The following is a 17116-nucleotide window of genomic DNA, read 5'->3' as shown; positions in this document are numbered from 1 at the left end:
GGCACAAACACCATGATTTTTCAAAAATACTATGATTTAGCAGAAATACTATGATTGAGCAGAAGTACTAAGATGTAGTAGAAGTACTTTGATTTAGCACAAATACTATTATGGAGGAGTAATACTTTAACATGGGAGAAATATTGATACTCACACACGCATACACAGAGAGCAAAGTGTACAGGGGCTGTTAAGAGTCTGGGCTTGGTATATCTAGGTCAGCTAAATTAGCTGCACCTGCTGTAATCAGCACTTACACACACAGACACAGAGAGAGCTATGGGTTTTCTTCAGTGTATTTCTCACATTAAGGTTTCCCCTCGAACAAATGGCCATAATTTCCTAACCGTAGGAGCTAGAACGGTCATTCTGACACCGTTTTGTTCAGAAGAGATGGGGAATCTGCAGGTCTTCATAATTCAGAGATAAAATATAAATTATTGAAGATATATGACTTGTAACACACTGTAACTGAGTAGAGGCAAAGCAAAACTGCCTTGACTTGCCCTCAAACAACGTTTTGTAACTCTAAATCTATATGGAGCATCAAAATCATTCTTTCACCGTAAGAAACAGCAGGCTTTGGTGAACAGTCATGGAAATTTTCAGGTCTCTGTTGAAATCCATCAAAAGATATGACGAGAGAAAAAGTGCCTCATTTCCAGAGTTTGAAATCTGAAGAGATCTGAGCAAGGCACGAATTTCCTACCCTCAAACAAGTGTAACTCATCTCAAAACGGTAATAGGTGGGAAAAAATTTTTGAATTGTGAGCATCAGGGATGTCTGAAGATATATGGGCACAAGCCTCATGTCTCAACTTTGTTTCGTTAAGGAGATATGACGATTTGAAAATGCCTCTCATTAGAGAATTCCAGCGCTGATTTTGAAGAAACTCTCCATTGAGTTTCTATGGAGAGTTTTGAGACTTTATGTTACTCTGAGGAGATTTGCAAAAAATCTATAAGTCCCACAACAATGATGGTGACATTTTCTGAAAGCCAGCAAAAATACCTACGTTTTGATGTATAATTTGTGGGGGTTGAGTGGAAATTGAGCGAGTAGCAAGAAGTTGTTCAGACATGAAGAGAAAATTCAGAAAGGACGAGTGCACACTCTGAGTTAATTGCATAGCAACCATAGCAACGCATGTATGTTCTGAAAAATCCCAATTTTGCAACTGAAAACTTAAAGAGGTATAAAATTAAAACGGTAGAAGATCTGAAAAAGCTGAATCACACAGCAATAGCCCAATAGTCTGAGAACATTTTAAAGTTTGAATGGAGTTTCTAGGTGAAAGTATGACAAAGTAGTTAAGTTTCAAAAACAAGCAAGTTTTAGCAGAATTTCTGAAGATTTCCATTCATTTCAATGGGACAAATTAAAGGAAAAAAGTGTAATATTTTAAAAAGTATAACAGTAATAAACACCAAAAGTCATAGCAAACATTAGCAGAAAGAGCAGAACAGTATAGAGTTTGAACGGAGAAAATCGGCTGAAAACTGAGGCAGTAGTTAAACGGCAAAAAACGTACGGAAGCAACTTGAAGAATAACTAGAAAAATTTGCATTTCCTGCGAAAATGCAGTGTGGATGCTTAAAGCTGAACCTATCTGCTGAAAATAGCTGAAAAAGCTGAAAAGTTGCAGAAATTGTAAAAACTTTGCAGAAGCAAAGGAACTTTGCTAAAATGTAGTAACTTAGCAGAACTGCAATATCTTAGAGGAAACATAATACTTGGCAGAAATACAATAGCATAGCAGAACTTAGCAGAAATATTGTAACTTACCAGAAACATGATAACTTCTCAAAAATACAAGAATTTAGGAGAAATAGTATAAGATAACAGAAAGAATATATTTAGCCAAACATTCTTAAACATTACAGAAATACTATGATTTAGAAAACAGTACAACATTGCAGAAATGCTGCGATTTACCAGAGACACTGTAATTTACTATTAATATTGAAATTAAAAAAAAAATACTATGTTTTAGCACAAATACTGTAATTTGACAGAAATACTATCATTCGGCAGAAATACTATGTTTCAGCAGAAATACTCTGGTTTAGCACAAATATTATAACATAGCAGTAATACAATTATATAGCAGAAATGCTATATTTGGAAAGAAAAATATAATATAGTAGAAATACTATGATTTAGCAGAAATACTGTAATCAGCACATATACTGTAACATGACAGAAATTCCTCCACTTAGTAGTAATACTATAACATAAAACAAATGTTATGATTTGGCACAAAAACCATAATTTGGCAAAATACTATGATTTAGCAGAAATACTATGATTGAGCAGAAGTACTAAGATGTAGTAAAAGTACTCTGATTTAACAGAAATACAATTATGGAGGAGTAATACTTTAAAATGGGAGAAATATTGATACACACACACACATACACAGAGCCTAAAGGGAACAGTATTTGTGCCATGGAGTGTTAAGAAGAATCTGAGGTCCATATTAGAAAAGCTGCTAAAATCATAAAAGTTTGCAGAATTGTAATAAATGATGAATATGAATTAGTGGTCTGTGATAGTGTATTAATTTGTAGGGAAAAAACACATGTTGCCCAAGGTGTAATTGAACCCACGACCTTTGGGTTGCAGACCTGTGTCATTACCAACTGCGCCACTGGGAAAGAGAGCGAGCGCCTGGAAAACAGGGTGATGAGCAGTCAGAATTAGATTGCGGTGAGAGGCTTAAAACGCTGTTTTTGGAGTTACAAAACGTCGTGTAACTCAAAAACTAGGTGGACTAGAAGCATAATACTTGTACTGGGTGAATCAGCGTACTTTCGTGTACTTTGGCTGTGATTTGCATTGCTCTTTGTACATCTGTCGCTGAGATATGACGAGAGAAGAAAGGGCAGACCTCAGATATGATTGGCTGGCTGGGAAGCCGTGCAGGCCCTGATATGTAAATTTTATATGTATCAGTCCTCACAGAGGATTAGCTGCCTGGGGACCTGGCAGAAATATATACAAATAGTATGATTAAGCATAAATACTACATTTAGTAGAAATACTATGTTTTAGCACAAATACTATAAAATGGCAGAAATACTATAATTAAGCAGAAATACTATATTTGGCAGAAACACTATATTTAGTACAAATCTTATGAAATAGCAGAAATAGTATGATTTAGCAGAAATGCTGTATTTGGCACAAATCTCATAAAATAGCAGAAATAGTATGATTTAGCAGAAATGCTGTATTTAGCACAACTACTGAAAAGCAGCAGAAATGCTATGACTTAGCACAACAGTAATAACTTATAGAAAAATTGGAAAAGCAAAATGGACAGCTGGAAAAATCCTGAACATGCTAAGGGTCCCTCAAATCTAATTGTTAATTGAAAAAAAAAAAATCAGCAAAAAAAAAGTATAACAGTCACACAATCACAAATATGGGCACATATGGAAACACACATGCACAGAGAGACACACACAGGATCAAATTCAGTCAACCAGTCTAAATATATTGAATTTAAGTGATATAATAAGATGCTCCCATCAAAAGGCTCTCTCTCTCTCTCTCTCTCTCTCTCTCACACACACACACACACACACACACACACACACACACACAGAGCCTAAAGGGAACAGTATTTGTGCCATGGAGTGTTAACAAGAATCTGAGGTCCATATTACAGAAGCTGCTAAAATCATAAAAGGTTGCAGAATTGTAATAAATAATGAATATGAATTAGTGGTGTGTGATAGTGTATTAATTTGTAGGAAAAAACACATGTTGCCCAAGGTGTAATTGAACCCACGACCTTTGGGTTGCAGACCTGTGTCATTACCAGCTGCGCCACTGGGAAAGAGAGCGAGCGCCTGGAAAACAGGGTGATGAGCAGTCAGAATCAGATTGCGGTGAGAGGCAAAAACGCCGCTTTTTGCAGTTACAAAACGTCGTGTAACTCAAAAACTAGGTGGACTAGAAGCATAATTCTTGTACTGGGTGAATCAGCGGACTTTGGTGTACTTTGACTGTGATTTGCATTGCTCTTTGTACATCTGTCGCTGAGATATGACGAGAGAAGAAAGGGCAGACCCCAGATATGATTGGCTGGTTGGGAAGCCGTGCAGGCCCTGATATGTATTTGTATGTATCAGTCCTCACAGAGGATTAGCTGCCTGGGGACCTGGCAGAAATATATAGAAATAGTATGATTAAGCATAAATACTACATTTTTAGAAAAACTATATTAAGCACAAATCCTATAAAAAGCAGAAATACTATATTAAGCAATATAAATATCCTCTAAAAATCCTATAAAAAGCAGTAAAACTGTACTATGATTTGGTAGAAAACCCTAATTAATCAAAAATACTAAATTTGGCAGAAATAGCAGAAACACTATATTTAGCACAAATCTTATGAAATAGCAGAAAGAGTATGATTTAGCAGAAATGCTGTATTTAGCACAAATCTGATAAAATAGCAGACATAGTATGATTTTGCAGAAATGCTGTATTTAGCACAAATACTGAAAAGCAGCAGAAATGGTATGACTCAACACAATAGTAATAACTTAAATAGAAAAATTGGAAAAGCAAAATGGACAGCTGAAAGAATCCTGAACATGCTAAGGGTCCCTCAAATGTAATTGTTAAATGAAAAAATCAGCAAAAAAAAAGTATAACAGTGACACAATCACAAATATGGACACATATGGAAACACACATGCACAGAGAGACACACACAGGATCAAATTCAGTCAACCAGTCTAAATATATTGAATTTAAATCATATAATAAGATGCTCCCATAAAACTCTCTCTCGCCCTCCCTTTCTCTCTCTCTCTGTCACACACACACACACACACACACACAGGAGAGACAAGCAAGTTTCTAGGTCAGTCAAGCAGCCTGGGAGCTGCTAAATTTGAATCCACCAATCAGAGAGGCTGTGTACTTTTTCCCGCCAAAACAGGTGCAGCCGTTTTACACACTCAGCACAGAGAGAGACAGGATTTCTGCAGTGTATTTCTCATAGTGAGGATTCCTCTCAAACAAATGGCCATAATTTCCTAACCGAGGGGCCAGAACGGTCATTCTTACACCGTTTTGTTCAGAAGAGATGGGGAATCTTCAGGTGTTTACAATTTATCATTAAAATATGAATTATTAAAGATATTTGACTTGTAATGCACCATAACTGAGTAGAGGCAGCGAAAACTGCCTTGACTTGCCCTCAAACAACGCTTTCTAACTCTAAATCTATTTGAGTATCGATATCATTCTTTCACCGTAAGAGACAGCAGGCTTTGGTGAACAGTCATGGAAATTTTCAGGTCTCTGTGGAAATCCATCAAAAGATATGACGAGAGAAAAAGTGCCTCATTTCCAGAGTTTGAAATCTGAAGAAATCTGAGCGAAAGGACTAATTTCCTACCCTCAAACAAGTGTAACTCATCTCAGAACGGTAATAGGTGAGAAAAAATTCTTGAATTGTGAGCGTCAGGAGTGTCTGAAGATATACTGGGACAAGCCTCATGTTTTAACTTCGCTTCGTTAAGGAGATATGACGATTCGAATATGCCTCTCATTACAGAAATCAAGCGGTGATTTTGAACAAACTCTCCATTGACTTTCTATTGAGAGTTTTCAGACTTTGTGTTGGTCTGAGGAGATTTGCCAAAATTCTATAAATCTCACAACAATGATGGTGACATTTTCGGAAAGCCAGCAAAAATGCCTACGTTTTGATGTATAATTTGTGGAAGTTGAGTGAAAATTGAGCAAGTAGCAAGAAGTTGTTCGGACATGAAGAGAAGACTGCGAAACCTACAGTGGCACACTGGAAGCCAAGTGCATAGCAACCATAACAACGCATGTATTTTCTGAAAAATCACAATTTTGCAACTCAAAACTTTAAGAGGGATAAAAATAAAACTGTAACAGATATGAAAAAGCTGAATCATTCATGAATAGCCCAATAATTTGTGAACATTTTAAAGTTTGAATGGTTGTTCTACGTGAAAGTAGGAAAAAGTAGTTAAGTTTCAAAACAAGCAAGTTTTAGCAGAATTATGGAAGTTTCCCATTCATTTCAATGGGACAAATTAAAGGAAAAAGCTTAATATTTTAAAAAGTATAACAGTTAAAAATACCAAAAGTCATAGCCATCATTAGCAGAAATAGCAGAATAGTTTAAAATTTGAACGGTGAAAATCGGCTGAAAATTGTGGAAGTAGAAAAGTGCCAAAAAAAGTGCAAAAAGTGGCAACTAGAATAATAAAGTATAAAGAATAAAGAGAAACAGGAACTCAATAGTGTGGATGCCTAAAGCATCCACACAATAATAAAGAAGAAAGAGAAACAGGATCTCAATAGTGTGGAAGCCCTTTTAGGGCATCCACACAATAAGAATAATAAATCCGAGGAATAGTAATATGTGTGCCTCTTGGCATAGGCACACATAATAATAATAAATCCGAGGAATAGTAATATGTGTGCCTCTTGTCATAGGCACACATAATAATAAATCCGACGAATAGTAATATGTGTGCCTCTTGTCATAGGCACACATAATTAGGGAAGTACCGTCATCCATGTTAAACTTGATCAGTAATTGGAGCCCTATTATTACTTAGGCGAGGTGTCATTGAGACCGGTGGGAACACCTGCAGCTGCCCATTAGACAGGACTAAGACAGAACTAAGAGAAGGGACACATGGTACAGGTACTGAAAGAGACAGTAGGTGGTAGCATGGAGGAATTAGATTTTAGAAGTGAGTCCGCTGTCTGGCTAATAATGTAGTACTCCAGAGCTGACTCTAGATTTATTTGTCTTTCTCAAATTTATGCAGTTATTTAGTTGTATGGGGGATAAAAGGTGATGTAACCTACCATTTCTCAAGTTGAACAGTGATAAAGTTTTCTTTTTTTTTTACACTATCTTCAGCTTAGAAATTAGCCTATTTGAGTATAAACACCATCCAAACTTTCATTTGTCTGCTTTTGGAGTGTATTAGGTTGGTGATTAAGTCATGAAATACATTATCAATGCATAAAGTTGATGTAAAATGTATAAGCAAACAGTTGCTTGCCTAGGTAACCCTCTAACTTACTTACCATCCTGTCATATGTCGATTAGCTGTATCCTTCACTCTGATTGGTAGTCGCTTCAATCGCTTGCTACAAAGTTGAGAAAAGTTTAACTTGGGAACCGTAGTTTTTGGAGTGTAATGTAACTTGGAAGTAATGAAGTTGAAGTTGATTTGGACTGTAAAACCAAAACACCGAGCTGAAAGATGCTAAAGTGATCAGTAATGCTGAGGGCAGATGTAGATCCGAGTCTGTAAGGGACCATTTTCAAATTCCACGATTATGTTTTTCAGCCACTGACATTATAAAAGTACTAATTAGTGCAGCTTTAAGCCCAGCCACTCATGTAGTCGGGGAGCTGTGAAGCTGAGCCAGAGAACAGAAGAAATAATTTATTAAATAATGGCAAAAATATGGAACGGCCAGTACAAACCTGACCAACGATCTCAGGCTGATTTGTCACATATCGCTTTAGGCGTTTTATGGCCCCGTGTTAAATGTGAGGTTTAAATCTGTTAAAGAAGCAATTAACAGTTTTCTGATTCTTATGAGACAACATTAATCCAGAGCATTAGCTTATTTCTTAAACCTTAAAAGTCACTGCCAATATCGCGTTTGCTTAAAACTGAGGACAGGCTTGTGGATTTTTTTTGGGTTCCCTGGCAACCAAATTCCAGTGCAGCCGAGCCCCAGCAGTGATGAGGATGCTGGAGTGGGTGTCTGATTTATCTTGTGTCAGCTGATGTTTACTGCTCTGTTATCAGTTCCTGTTATAACTCACTCGCCGCTCCACTGCCTGGATGCTGATATGTGCACGCTGCCGCAAATTTCCCCAATCAAGAAATGGGTTAATGAAGGCTGCTCCCTGTTAGATTTAGCAGCTGGATTCGTTTATTGTAACAGGTTATTACTGAGATATGGACGGGCTGTAGGTGGAGAGCGTTCAAGCGAGTAAAAGGAGAGTGAAGAAACTTGTGGTTGCCTGTGAAATTGCTTTGCACAAGAGCAGGAAGTGTGGGCCAACATGGCTGTGTTACAAAATGAGAGCTCACGCTGTCAGTTACAGCTTAGTCCTATGTATAGAAGCAATGATGAAATCCCTCTGTGTTACGCAAATATGAGCTATTAATAAAATCTATATCATAACAGCAATCGTAATGTTGACTCAGCTAAAAGAAGCATCCCTTATCTTTTTCAGATTGATCTCCGTGATGACCCCAAGACCATTGCCAAACTAAATGACATGAAGGAGAAGCCCATCGCCACCGAGCAAGGACAGAAACTGGCAAAGGAGGTTTGTATGCCGAACTAAAGGGAAGCTTCTATTTTCACTTTTGCTGTTGCAGAATTGAGCTGTCCAGTCCAGTTAGATTCCTGTGTGTTGATTTGACCTAGGAATGTCTCTTTAGAAATTCTTGGAATCAAGATCTTTGCGCATTCTTTGACTTACAATGAATCCAGGAATACATTCCGGACCAACACAGATGTCCAGCAGAGTTCGAGACTCTGCACTATAGATACCAAAGGCGATCTGTGATTAATCACTCCTGTCAGGCAGAGAGCGTGAATAAGGCTCAGGCTTTTGAAACATTACGCCTAGATTCATTTTAAAGTCGATATCTGTGCCGTTTTGGCAACGTAAGATTTCGATGGGATTCTTGTCTCATGGAGTCATGAAGTTTTCTGAGGCCTCAAGGAAACTTGGAAGATCATATCTGGTCAAATTAGACCCCTTTTCCTCAAAGTGAGCAGCCTTTTACCTTGGGTATTGTTTCCTACGGTTGCTGTTCCATAATCCAACTCAAGATTAGAATTTTTTTTTTTAAAGGGTAAATTTCAAGTATTTTTAAGAAATAGTATATCTAGTCATGTGAAAAAATAACTATTTCCCAATGAAATTGATATTTTTTCTTGTTGTTGTTGTTTTTTTTATGTATTTGAAGAAGCAAACGTGATTCTAATTGAAAAAGTACATAGTAAAAATAAATCGCAGTCCAACAATTGATGCAAAACACTTTGAGGGAGTGATAGATTGCAGCTTGTCCTACATAAATAAAGGTCTATTGCTTGCTTTGCTGTTGGGATCCCATCATGCCAACATCTAAAGAACATTTTGAAGCCTTCAGAAGCAAAGTTTGTAAGTCTGGTAAATTATTTAAAGGAGCTCCAAACAGTTGGGGAGAGAAAAGTTAAAAATCATCCCATAGTAAGGAAAAGTAGTGTGGATTTCATGACTGGTTACCCTGTTATATTCAAACCAGTAACAGATATTTTGATATAAAAACCAGTCTGATGATATAAAAATTCCATCAGAAGATATAAAGGAAACTCTTGCAGCTCCTTTGTTAACACGTCATGTGCCTTCACAGTTCTACACTGCAGACTCTACAGATTTCACCTGGGAGCAGTGCCACTAACAGTATTTGCTGTTCAAAAAGAGCTTTAAAGCAAAGCTACTGTTAGCTGTTGCAGAGTTCAGGTCTTCTAAAATAACCGTGCTCTGAACGGTCAGATCAAAGGTAAATTTGTCTGGCCACAGTAAAAACACACATTTTTGGTGCAGATCAAAGTCAACATTTTAGAAGAAAAGCTGAAAAATCATGATAGTGAAAATGTTTGAGGTTACTTTGCTTCCTTTGGACAGCACAAAGGAATGGCTCGACAAAAGAAATAAAAGTGTTTATAAATCTTTCATTTGGATCCCCAATGAATGCTAACTCCTAAAAAGCTCTTTAGCTAGGCGCGAAAGAGCTTTTTGGCCTTTTTTGGCCTAGCCTTTTTGTCTAGATGGGAAGGGTCTGAAAGTTTTGGAATATCACTTATATACTTATATCAGTTAAATATTTTTTTTTAATCTTTAAGATGTTATATATTTCCTATTAAAAATGCTTTTAATAATATAATGGATGGCATTTATATAGCGCTTTTCTAGACCCTCAAAGCCCTTTACAATTCCACTGTTCATTCACTCTCACATTCACACACTGATGGAGGCAAGCTACATTTGTAGCCACAGCTGCCCTGGGGCAGACTGACAGAAGCGAGGCTGCCATGTCGCGCCATCGGCCCCTCTGGCCATCACCAGTAGGCGATAGATGAAGTGTCTTGCCCAAGGACACAACGACCAAGACAGACAGAGCTGGGGATCGAACTGGCAACCTTCTGGTTACAAGATGAGCTTCCAACCCCCTGAACCACGGTCGCCATGAAAGCTAAAGGCATCAAGTATATGTTGGCTATCCTACTGAAAAAGCAATTTTCTTACACCTGATTTCTTACACAAATCAGGTGTTTGAAGGGCTTTTTTCCATTTTCATATTGGACATGAAATAATAAATATTTCTGGCTTTAAAGGACTAACTTATTTATTCAGTTATGTGAACATTCATCGGCTGTTTTCTATACTTGAGCAGGCTCCATAAACATTCCTGTACTGGCCCTGCTCACTTGCCATTAGCTTCTAAAGTTACCCACCAATATCAACCATAGCCAAAGCAAATAATATATGATTACACTGCTAGCCTGATACAATTATAGCATTCAGTGTTTCTAGCTAGCAGAGCTGCTGCTGAGCCTCTTCCACTCTTATTACATTTCCTTTATAATGGATGGGTGTCGTAGCATTGTGGCAGAGGTGATCCAAAAACCCAGACTGGTAAACAGATACTCTTAGACACTTTTATAGCTGTAAAGAAAATATAAATCTTTAAAAAGTGGTGAAAACTGTGCTTCTCTCTTTTCCAGTTACATTCATCTTACAGTTCATACTTTAGGACTGCTGAATATCCAAAGGTACAAAGTTGGCAATTGCATATAAACCATAGAAAAAAGCTGTTAGTAACAAACATGTCAACTTTACCAAGAAGCATGAGAGAAACTGGAGATTGGGTAAGTTATTTGCTACAGTCTGCCAGGTTAATGGTTTAAAATGTATTTTTAATTATCACATAGATGTATTTGAGATCAGGAAGTTAATTTGCTTCTGATCTTTAAGCCAATTACTTGCCAAATAGCTGTATGTCAGTGACCGGACCTCCATTTTCTCTTGGATGAAGCCCATAAGGGTGAAAAGTTGGCATTCGTTGACATCGGCAGAATGAATTGGTGAAGTTCAGATTCATCAACGTTTTCCTGATGTTTTGTGCAAGTGATGTCTTTGTGCCTTTGGGTATTTAACTCTGTGATAGTGCTACAGTTTGGCATATCTACCAATCTACAAGAAAGTGAATAGACACATTTTCCAAACTATTTTAACGTCAGTGCCGTCTGAACGTCGCGTTGCTGTGACTGACGATCCCTCTGTTCTCTTTAGATCGGTGCATGTTGCTATGTGGAATGTTCAGCATTGACCCAGAAGGGCCTGAAGACGGTGTTTGACGAGGCCATCATCGCCATCCTGACCCCCAAGAGAAAGAAGGGGTCTCTGAAAAGAAGACTGGGGCCTCGCTGCATTAACTGCTGTCTGATTACGTGATACATATACTCAGAGATCATTCAGCAATCAACCACAAACCAAACCTGAACTGAGAACAAAAGACGGGCAGAAAAATGCACAGACAGCAGCTGAGACAAAAGATAGGACTGAAAGGACAAAACAAGAGCTACTTTGGAGCTCTTTGATGGCCATCACTCTTTCTTGCTGTCCAGCACTGGGGTTAGGGTTGCAGTTTACTACCAAAGGAGCACAAAGCCCAAGTCAGTCTCTTCTTTTAAAAAACATTTGCCTCAGAAGTACATTCTTTTATAACCATTTTTAATCATTTTTCTGTATAGTGTTGTTGTATGCTGTCATACGGAGAAAAAAAACAAAACACAAAATGACATTGAATGACGAATGCTACATTTTAAAGAGCTCGTGTTATTTCTGTTTATGGGAGGTAGAGTATTGATTAGTATATTTCTCAATATAAGATCAGATGTGCAAGAGAAAAGACCAGAAATAATGAGCTAATGAAAGAAAGAGAGGCTGGCTTTAGTGACACTGTGACGGTGTCCAGGATACTTTTCTGGACATAAGGGCCCAGTTCTTTTTGTTTAAAACTTCTAAAAAGATCTTTGGCCCAAAAAAAGTCTGTCTCCAGTTATTTGTCGTTTGAGAACCTGCTAATGGAAAACCACACAAGATTGTGTGGGAATAACACCATTCAACAACAGATAAACGCAGTGCGGATGTCAGATTTTGGATCTAGGACTGAGTGATCTTTAAAGTTTGAAAGTCTTGTTTTTTGCCTTATGGAAAATGGAAACAATGTTCTATAGTGTGGCATGCCAAAACATTCGGAAAGTTAAGTTGGGAGTCTGATGTCTTAATCAGAGACTGAAGAGGTTTATTATCCATTTTTGAAGTCTATATAATCCAGAGTTTATGAAAAGTCAATCTGTGCAAATAACACTTTATGAGCTTATAAATGTATTTCCTTTATTTTTTTGTTATTCTGCAATAATTCTTTAATCGACATTTAAGAAAGTTCTACAAAGAGAAAAGGAGACGAGGGATCTCATTTCAGAAATGAAACTCTGATTCATATCAACGTCCAAAGACTCCAATGCACACGCTTTTATTGAAGTCCGATAGCTGAGATGACCCAATGCTGTACATCTATTGCACAACATGAAGCACAGATGGTGACACTTTGTTTCCTAGCAAAGCCAAGCACATTTCTCTGCTTTCAGAAACTGACCCCATCCCAGAATAGACCGACTGAACCACAGAAGATGCACATTGCTCTATTGGGCACAAGTATGAGCGTAGCACACCATCTTCAGAGTTTATCAAGTCGACAAAAAGTGGTTGGGATGTTTCTTTGAATGTCCCGAATTTAAATTCTTTAGGAAGTGCACAACTGATCCAAACTTCTGAAGTGGTATGAAGGGTTGAAGAACTAGCTGCACCAGCTGTTAGTTAGTTAGCTGTTGCTAATCCTACTTATAAGTTAGGTCGTTACATTTTGGAGATGTGTTCATTACTACATTAAGTTGCACCACAAAAAGTAGTTGCATACAAGGAAATTTGTTGTCACTAAATATTTGCACCTAATGGCCTAGTAGCTGCAAAATAATGTAAGATATGTCAGCTAACTGAAAAAGCCAATGTTAGCTTCGCTAGCTGACATATTTGACGATATTTCAAAATAATGTTTATTAAGCTAATTATAAGCTGAGGAAAATTATCTGCTACACTTTCAAATAATTTCCAAGTTACAAAATGTTATGCCAATAGCATTAAATGTCAAATATTGTAAATTAGGTCAGCATAATCACCGATCGGTGCTTGTTTTGATGTAGCAATCACTTAGCCTTCTGAAACTGTTGTTTTAGGCATTTTTGATAAAGTTATGGGATATTCTTCAGATCATATCACAACCATTTTACACCAAATGACTAAAGCCTTTTCAAGCTTAGATGATTTTTTTGTTTTTGTTAAATGGTGCAACTCAGTTCGGCAAATCACCAGTTTGAAGCTAGCACCATTAGCAACTTAGCTAGATATATGAATAGCTGGAACAACCCAATGTGCAGGAGACAGTCTTTCAAAAAGTCTGAATCAAAAAAAATCGTGTTTTAGGCAATAAGGTCCTGAACTGAAAGCCAGAAGAGATTTAAGGAATTTTTGACCAGCAGCCATGGATTATCCCTGTCATTTAAGCGATCTCATAAGGAATCTGTAACCTGTGAATTGCATTACATTTTAAATAGAAATGGAGATAATAATTAAACTTTAGGATCTAGAGCAATTACTCCACCCATTCCCCTCCACAAAACAAAGTGTATGCAACAAAGGTCTCCAGCCAATATGTTTATAGGTATGTAACAACTGGAGGTCGGGACTGAACTTTTCTTGCAAGACACACATAAAAATGCCAGTGCTTCTTGTTTTTATGCATTTGTTATTAGCTTTTTAAAATCTTTAAAAAGAAAAAAAAAAGAAGATTTTAATCAAAGGTGCCAACTTGCTGTTAACTTTCTGTTCAGAGTCAGATACAATGTTTGATTAAAGCTTTAATGTAAAAGGTGCTCCTCCTCTCTGTCCCAGCCTGCGTTGTTGTAACTGTCTTTTTGAGCAGCAGAGACGACTGCAGGGTGAACAAGCCTTCTATCTACTGGACAGTTTTGCTTGCTTATGTTGTGTGAAGGTCCACCCTCAGGATCCAGGACCTATAAGTGCCACAGCCACCGATGCATTCTCCTGTTGATGCTCCTTTCTTCTCAATAAATGTGTTTACTGTCTTAAAAAGTCAGCTTGGGGGTTTAACTTGGAGTGGGCCAGATGTGATGTGGGATGCATTTGTGAAATAAACCTTTGCTATGCTTATGTTCATAACAGGTTAGATAAGAAGGTCGGGAGTAATAGATATTTTTTTTAAAAACCCACAGCATTAATGCATTAAAGATTTACAGTGCTGTGAAAATGTATTTGCCCACTTCCTGATTTCTTATATTTTTGCATAACTGTCACACTTACATCTATGAGATCATCAAACAAACTTTAATATTAGAGAAAGGTAACCTGAGTACAAGTTTTACTCTTGTTAAAGTTTTAACGCTTGTTAAATCAGGAGTTATCTCTGATTTATCACATATTTTGTTTGGAAAGTTTAGTTCAGTTTCTCTTAATTAAATTATGATTTTAAAATTGCAATTTGTATTTATGCTCTTTATATTATATTAAAATGAGTTTGCTGATCTGAAACGTGTAAGTGTGACTAATACACAAAAAAAGTTTGCATCTTTTATTTTTGAAACTTTTAAAAAAGGAAATGAATCAGTTTATGTTTAAATCTATTTTTGAGACGATATTAAGATGAATTGATTTATCTCTTGGGCAGGAGCGCCACTCACTGGGTGCAGTCTATATGTTCCTCTCTGTGGAACAATTAACTTCACTTTACATACACAGTTTATTAAAATTTTACTCTGTTTATTTAGTGAGGAAATTTACAGTAGCACTGGATGGAAGCAGACTGCTTGTGGCTTTACTGACACACATCAAAGACATGCTTCCCAAATGAGCCAAATAGTAATTTTAGGTGCATAATGTTCCTAAAAGTATAGTACAGCACAATATCTGCACAAGTCCAACAGCTTAGTCCACTACAAAAAAGAATCAGACAGCAAAAAATGTGAATTTAAAAGCGATTTACTTGGATGTAAGGGTGAAAGTGTCCTCAGACAGCATCATATATGCAAATATAATGTTAGTTAAATGTATCAGTATATGACCATACCTCATAGTGGAACATATTTAATTCATAAACATTTATGATGCTGCTAAAAAATCAATGTTTAATAATTTATTCATACAAACTTCAAACAACACATTTCCATTCATTTTTGTACGAGTTCCTTCACTGTGATATAAACTATTTTATATTGAAACAAAGTTCAGGCACATATGGCTAAAATGATTTTTTAACACTCTGAAATCGAACATAGCACTTTTTTATAGTTAGTTATTTGCATGTCTCTCATTATTGTGCACATATGGCTAAAATTCAACAGTACACATTAACGCAGTTCAAAATTTCCAAAGCATGATTCCAACTGAAGAAATGAGTTTTTACAAAACTGTAAGTAGAACTGTGTAGATCTCCATATTATAGCTCTGAAGTGGATAAATCACCTTTTATGTCACTCATTATATCGAGGAGCATTTCATCTCAGTAGTTAAGACTCTTTATTACTGTTTGGTGTCACTTTCATGCATGTTGACGAAAAAGCCACAGAGTTTCCTTTAATGGCAGAATTACAGCATCCTTGTACACTGCAAAGATGAGCTCATTTAATAATATAAAAAAAGTATTGTTATATTTAAACAGGGGACAGTTATATTACTTTGAGTGTGTAGTACTAAAATAAGCAAAGTAATATTAAAATATTATACTCTATCAACATAACTAGCTCTTTTTAATTTTAGTTTAAAGTAACTTTATGCTAGTGTATTTTAGAAAATGTTACAATAAATGAACTACAAAGATCACATGTTGAAAGTCCAACTTTCTTTTTTAAAAAGCAAATATAACTGTACAAAATATTTTCTTTGCTTTTCTGTAAACACATAGAGATTTAGTTTTTGTAACATACCACACATTTACAGGAGCACTGGTTTCATTAAAAACTGAACTATAGCACTGGACATGAATGCTAACGAGAAATTATTAATCGCCGCAGTGGATTGTTGTCAGCTAAACATTTACATTGTAGTTTCCCACAAAAACACTGTAAACCTCATCACCTCCACAACTGAAACAATTATCACCGCAGTACTTCATAAGGAATTGAAGTCAAATGAGTGTTTATGCTCGCCACTGTAGAAGTACTCCAAACCTGTTAAAAAATCAAGTATGCATTATTCAATGAGACTGGAGAGCGCTGCTGCCGCACAGCAAGAAGGTCCTGAGTTCACTTCCACCATCAGGCCGGGTCTTTCTGTGTGGAGTTTGCATGTTCTCCCTGTGTTTGCGTGGGTTCTCTCCGGGTACTCCCACAGTCCAAAGACATGCAGTTAGTGGGGATAGGTTCATTGGAAACTCTAAATTGCTCGTAAGTGCGAATAGCCCTGCGACAGACTGGGGACCTGTCCAAGGTGCATCCTAGGCTCCAGACCCCACCCCCCTGGAAGAGAATGGATGGATGGGTGGATGTTGTCATTTATAGCATAACATCTTCAAATTCATGAAGCACTGCTGACCAGCTCCAGCATCTCTGCATATAATGCGCTGATCTGGAATATTTAAAGTTTAATTTTGTAGTTTACATGAAGAATTTTATTCACTTATAAAATGTAAAATATAAGATGTGGATGTCTAAATGTAGTTCTCATAGTTAAAATCTGATACTAAGGTCAATTATAGTTTTTTGTTGTTTTTTTGAGCTTTTTTAAAAATCTCACAGACAGAGGATTGCCATGTGGAGGTAAAAAAGCCTTATAAAAGGTTCTAATGCTAACAATGCATGCATTGTTAGTGTGAAGCATGTCTGCTCACATCCCATATGAGTGATTCACATAAACTGGAAACAAGCATGTTTGTTTTTCTAACAT

General features: G+C 36.8%; 1 protein-coding gene across 1 annotated transcript in view; it reads left to right on the top strand.

Moving 5' to 3' along the window:
* LOC116321319 (rho-related GTP-binding protein RhoQ) overlaps positions 1 to 14486 on the top strand; it is a 48968-nt gene extending 34482 nt beyond the window's left edge. The window contains exons 4-5 of the mRNA XM_039621879.1: positions 8276 to 8371; positions 11390 to 14486. Of these exons, the coding sequence (XP_039477813.1) occupies positions 8276 to 8371; positions 11390 to 11551 (258 nt within the window). The 3' untranslated portion in view covers positions 11552 to 14486. The remainder of the gene's footprint in view (positions 1 to 8275; positions 8372 to 11389) is intronic.
* Positions 14487 to 17116: the final 2630 nt, after the last annotated feature.

The sequence above is a fragment of the Oreochromis aureus genome, linkage group 13 (assembly GCF_013358895.1).
Source record: "Oreochromis aureus strain Israel breed Guangdong linkage group 13, ZZ_aureus, whole genome shotgun sequence".
In the NCBI taxonomy this organism is placed as follows: domain Eukaryota; kingdom Metazoa; phylum Chordata; class Actinopteri; order Cichliformes; family Cichlidae; genus Oreochromis; species Oreochromis aureus.
The sequence above is the reverse complement of the archived record's forward strand: the minus strand, read 5'-3'. Positions and strand labels throughout refer to the sequence as shown.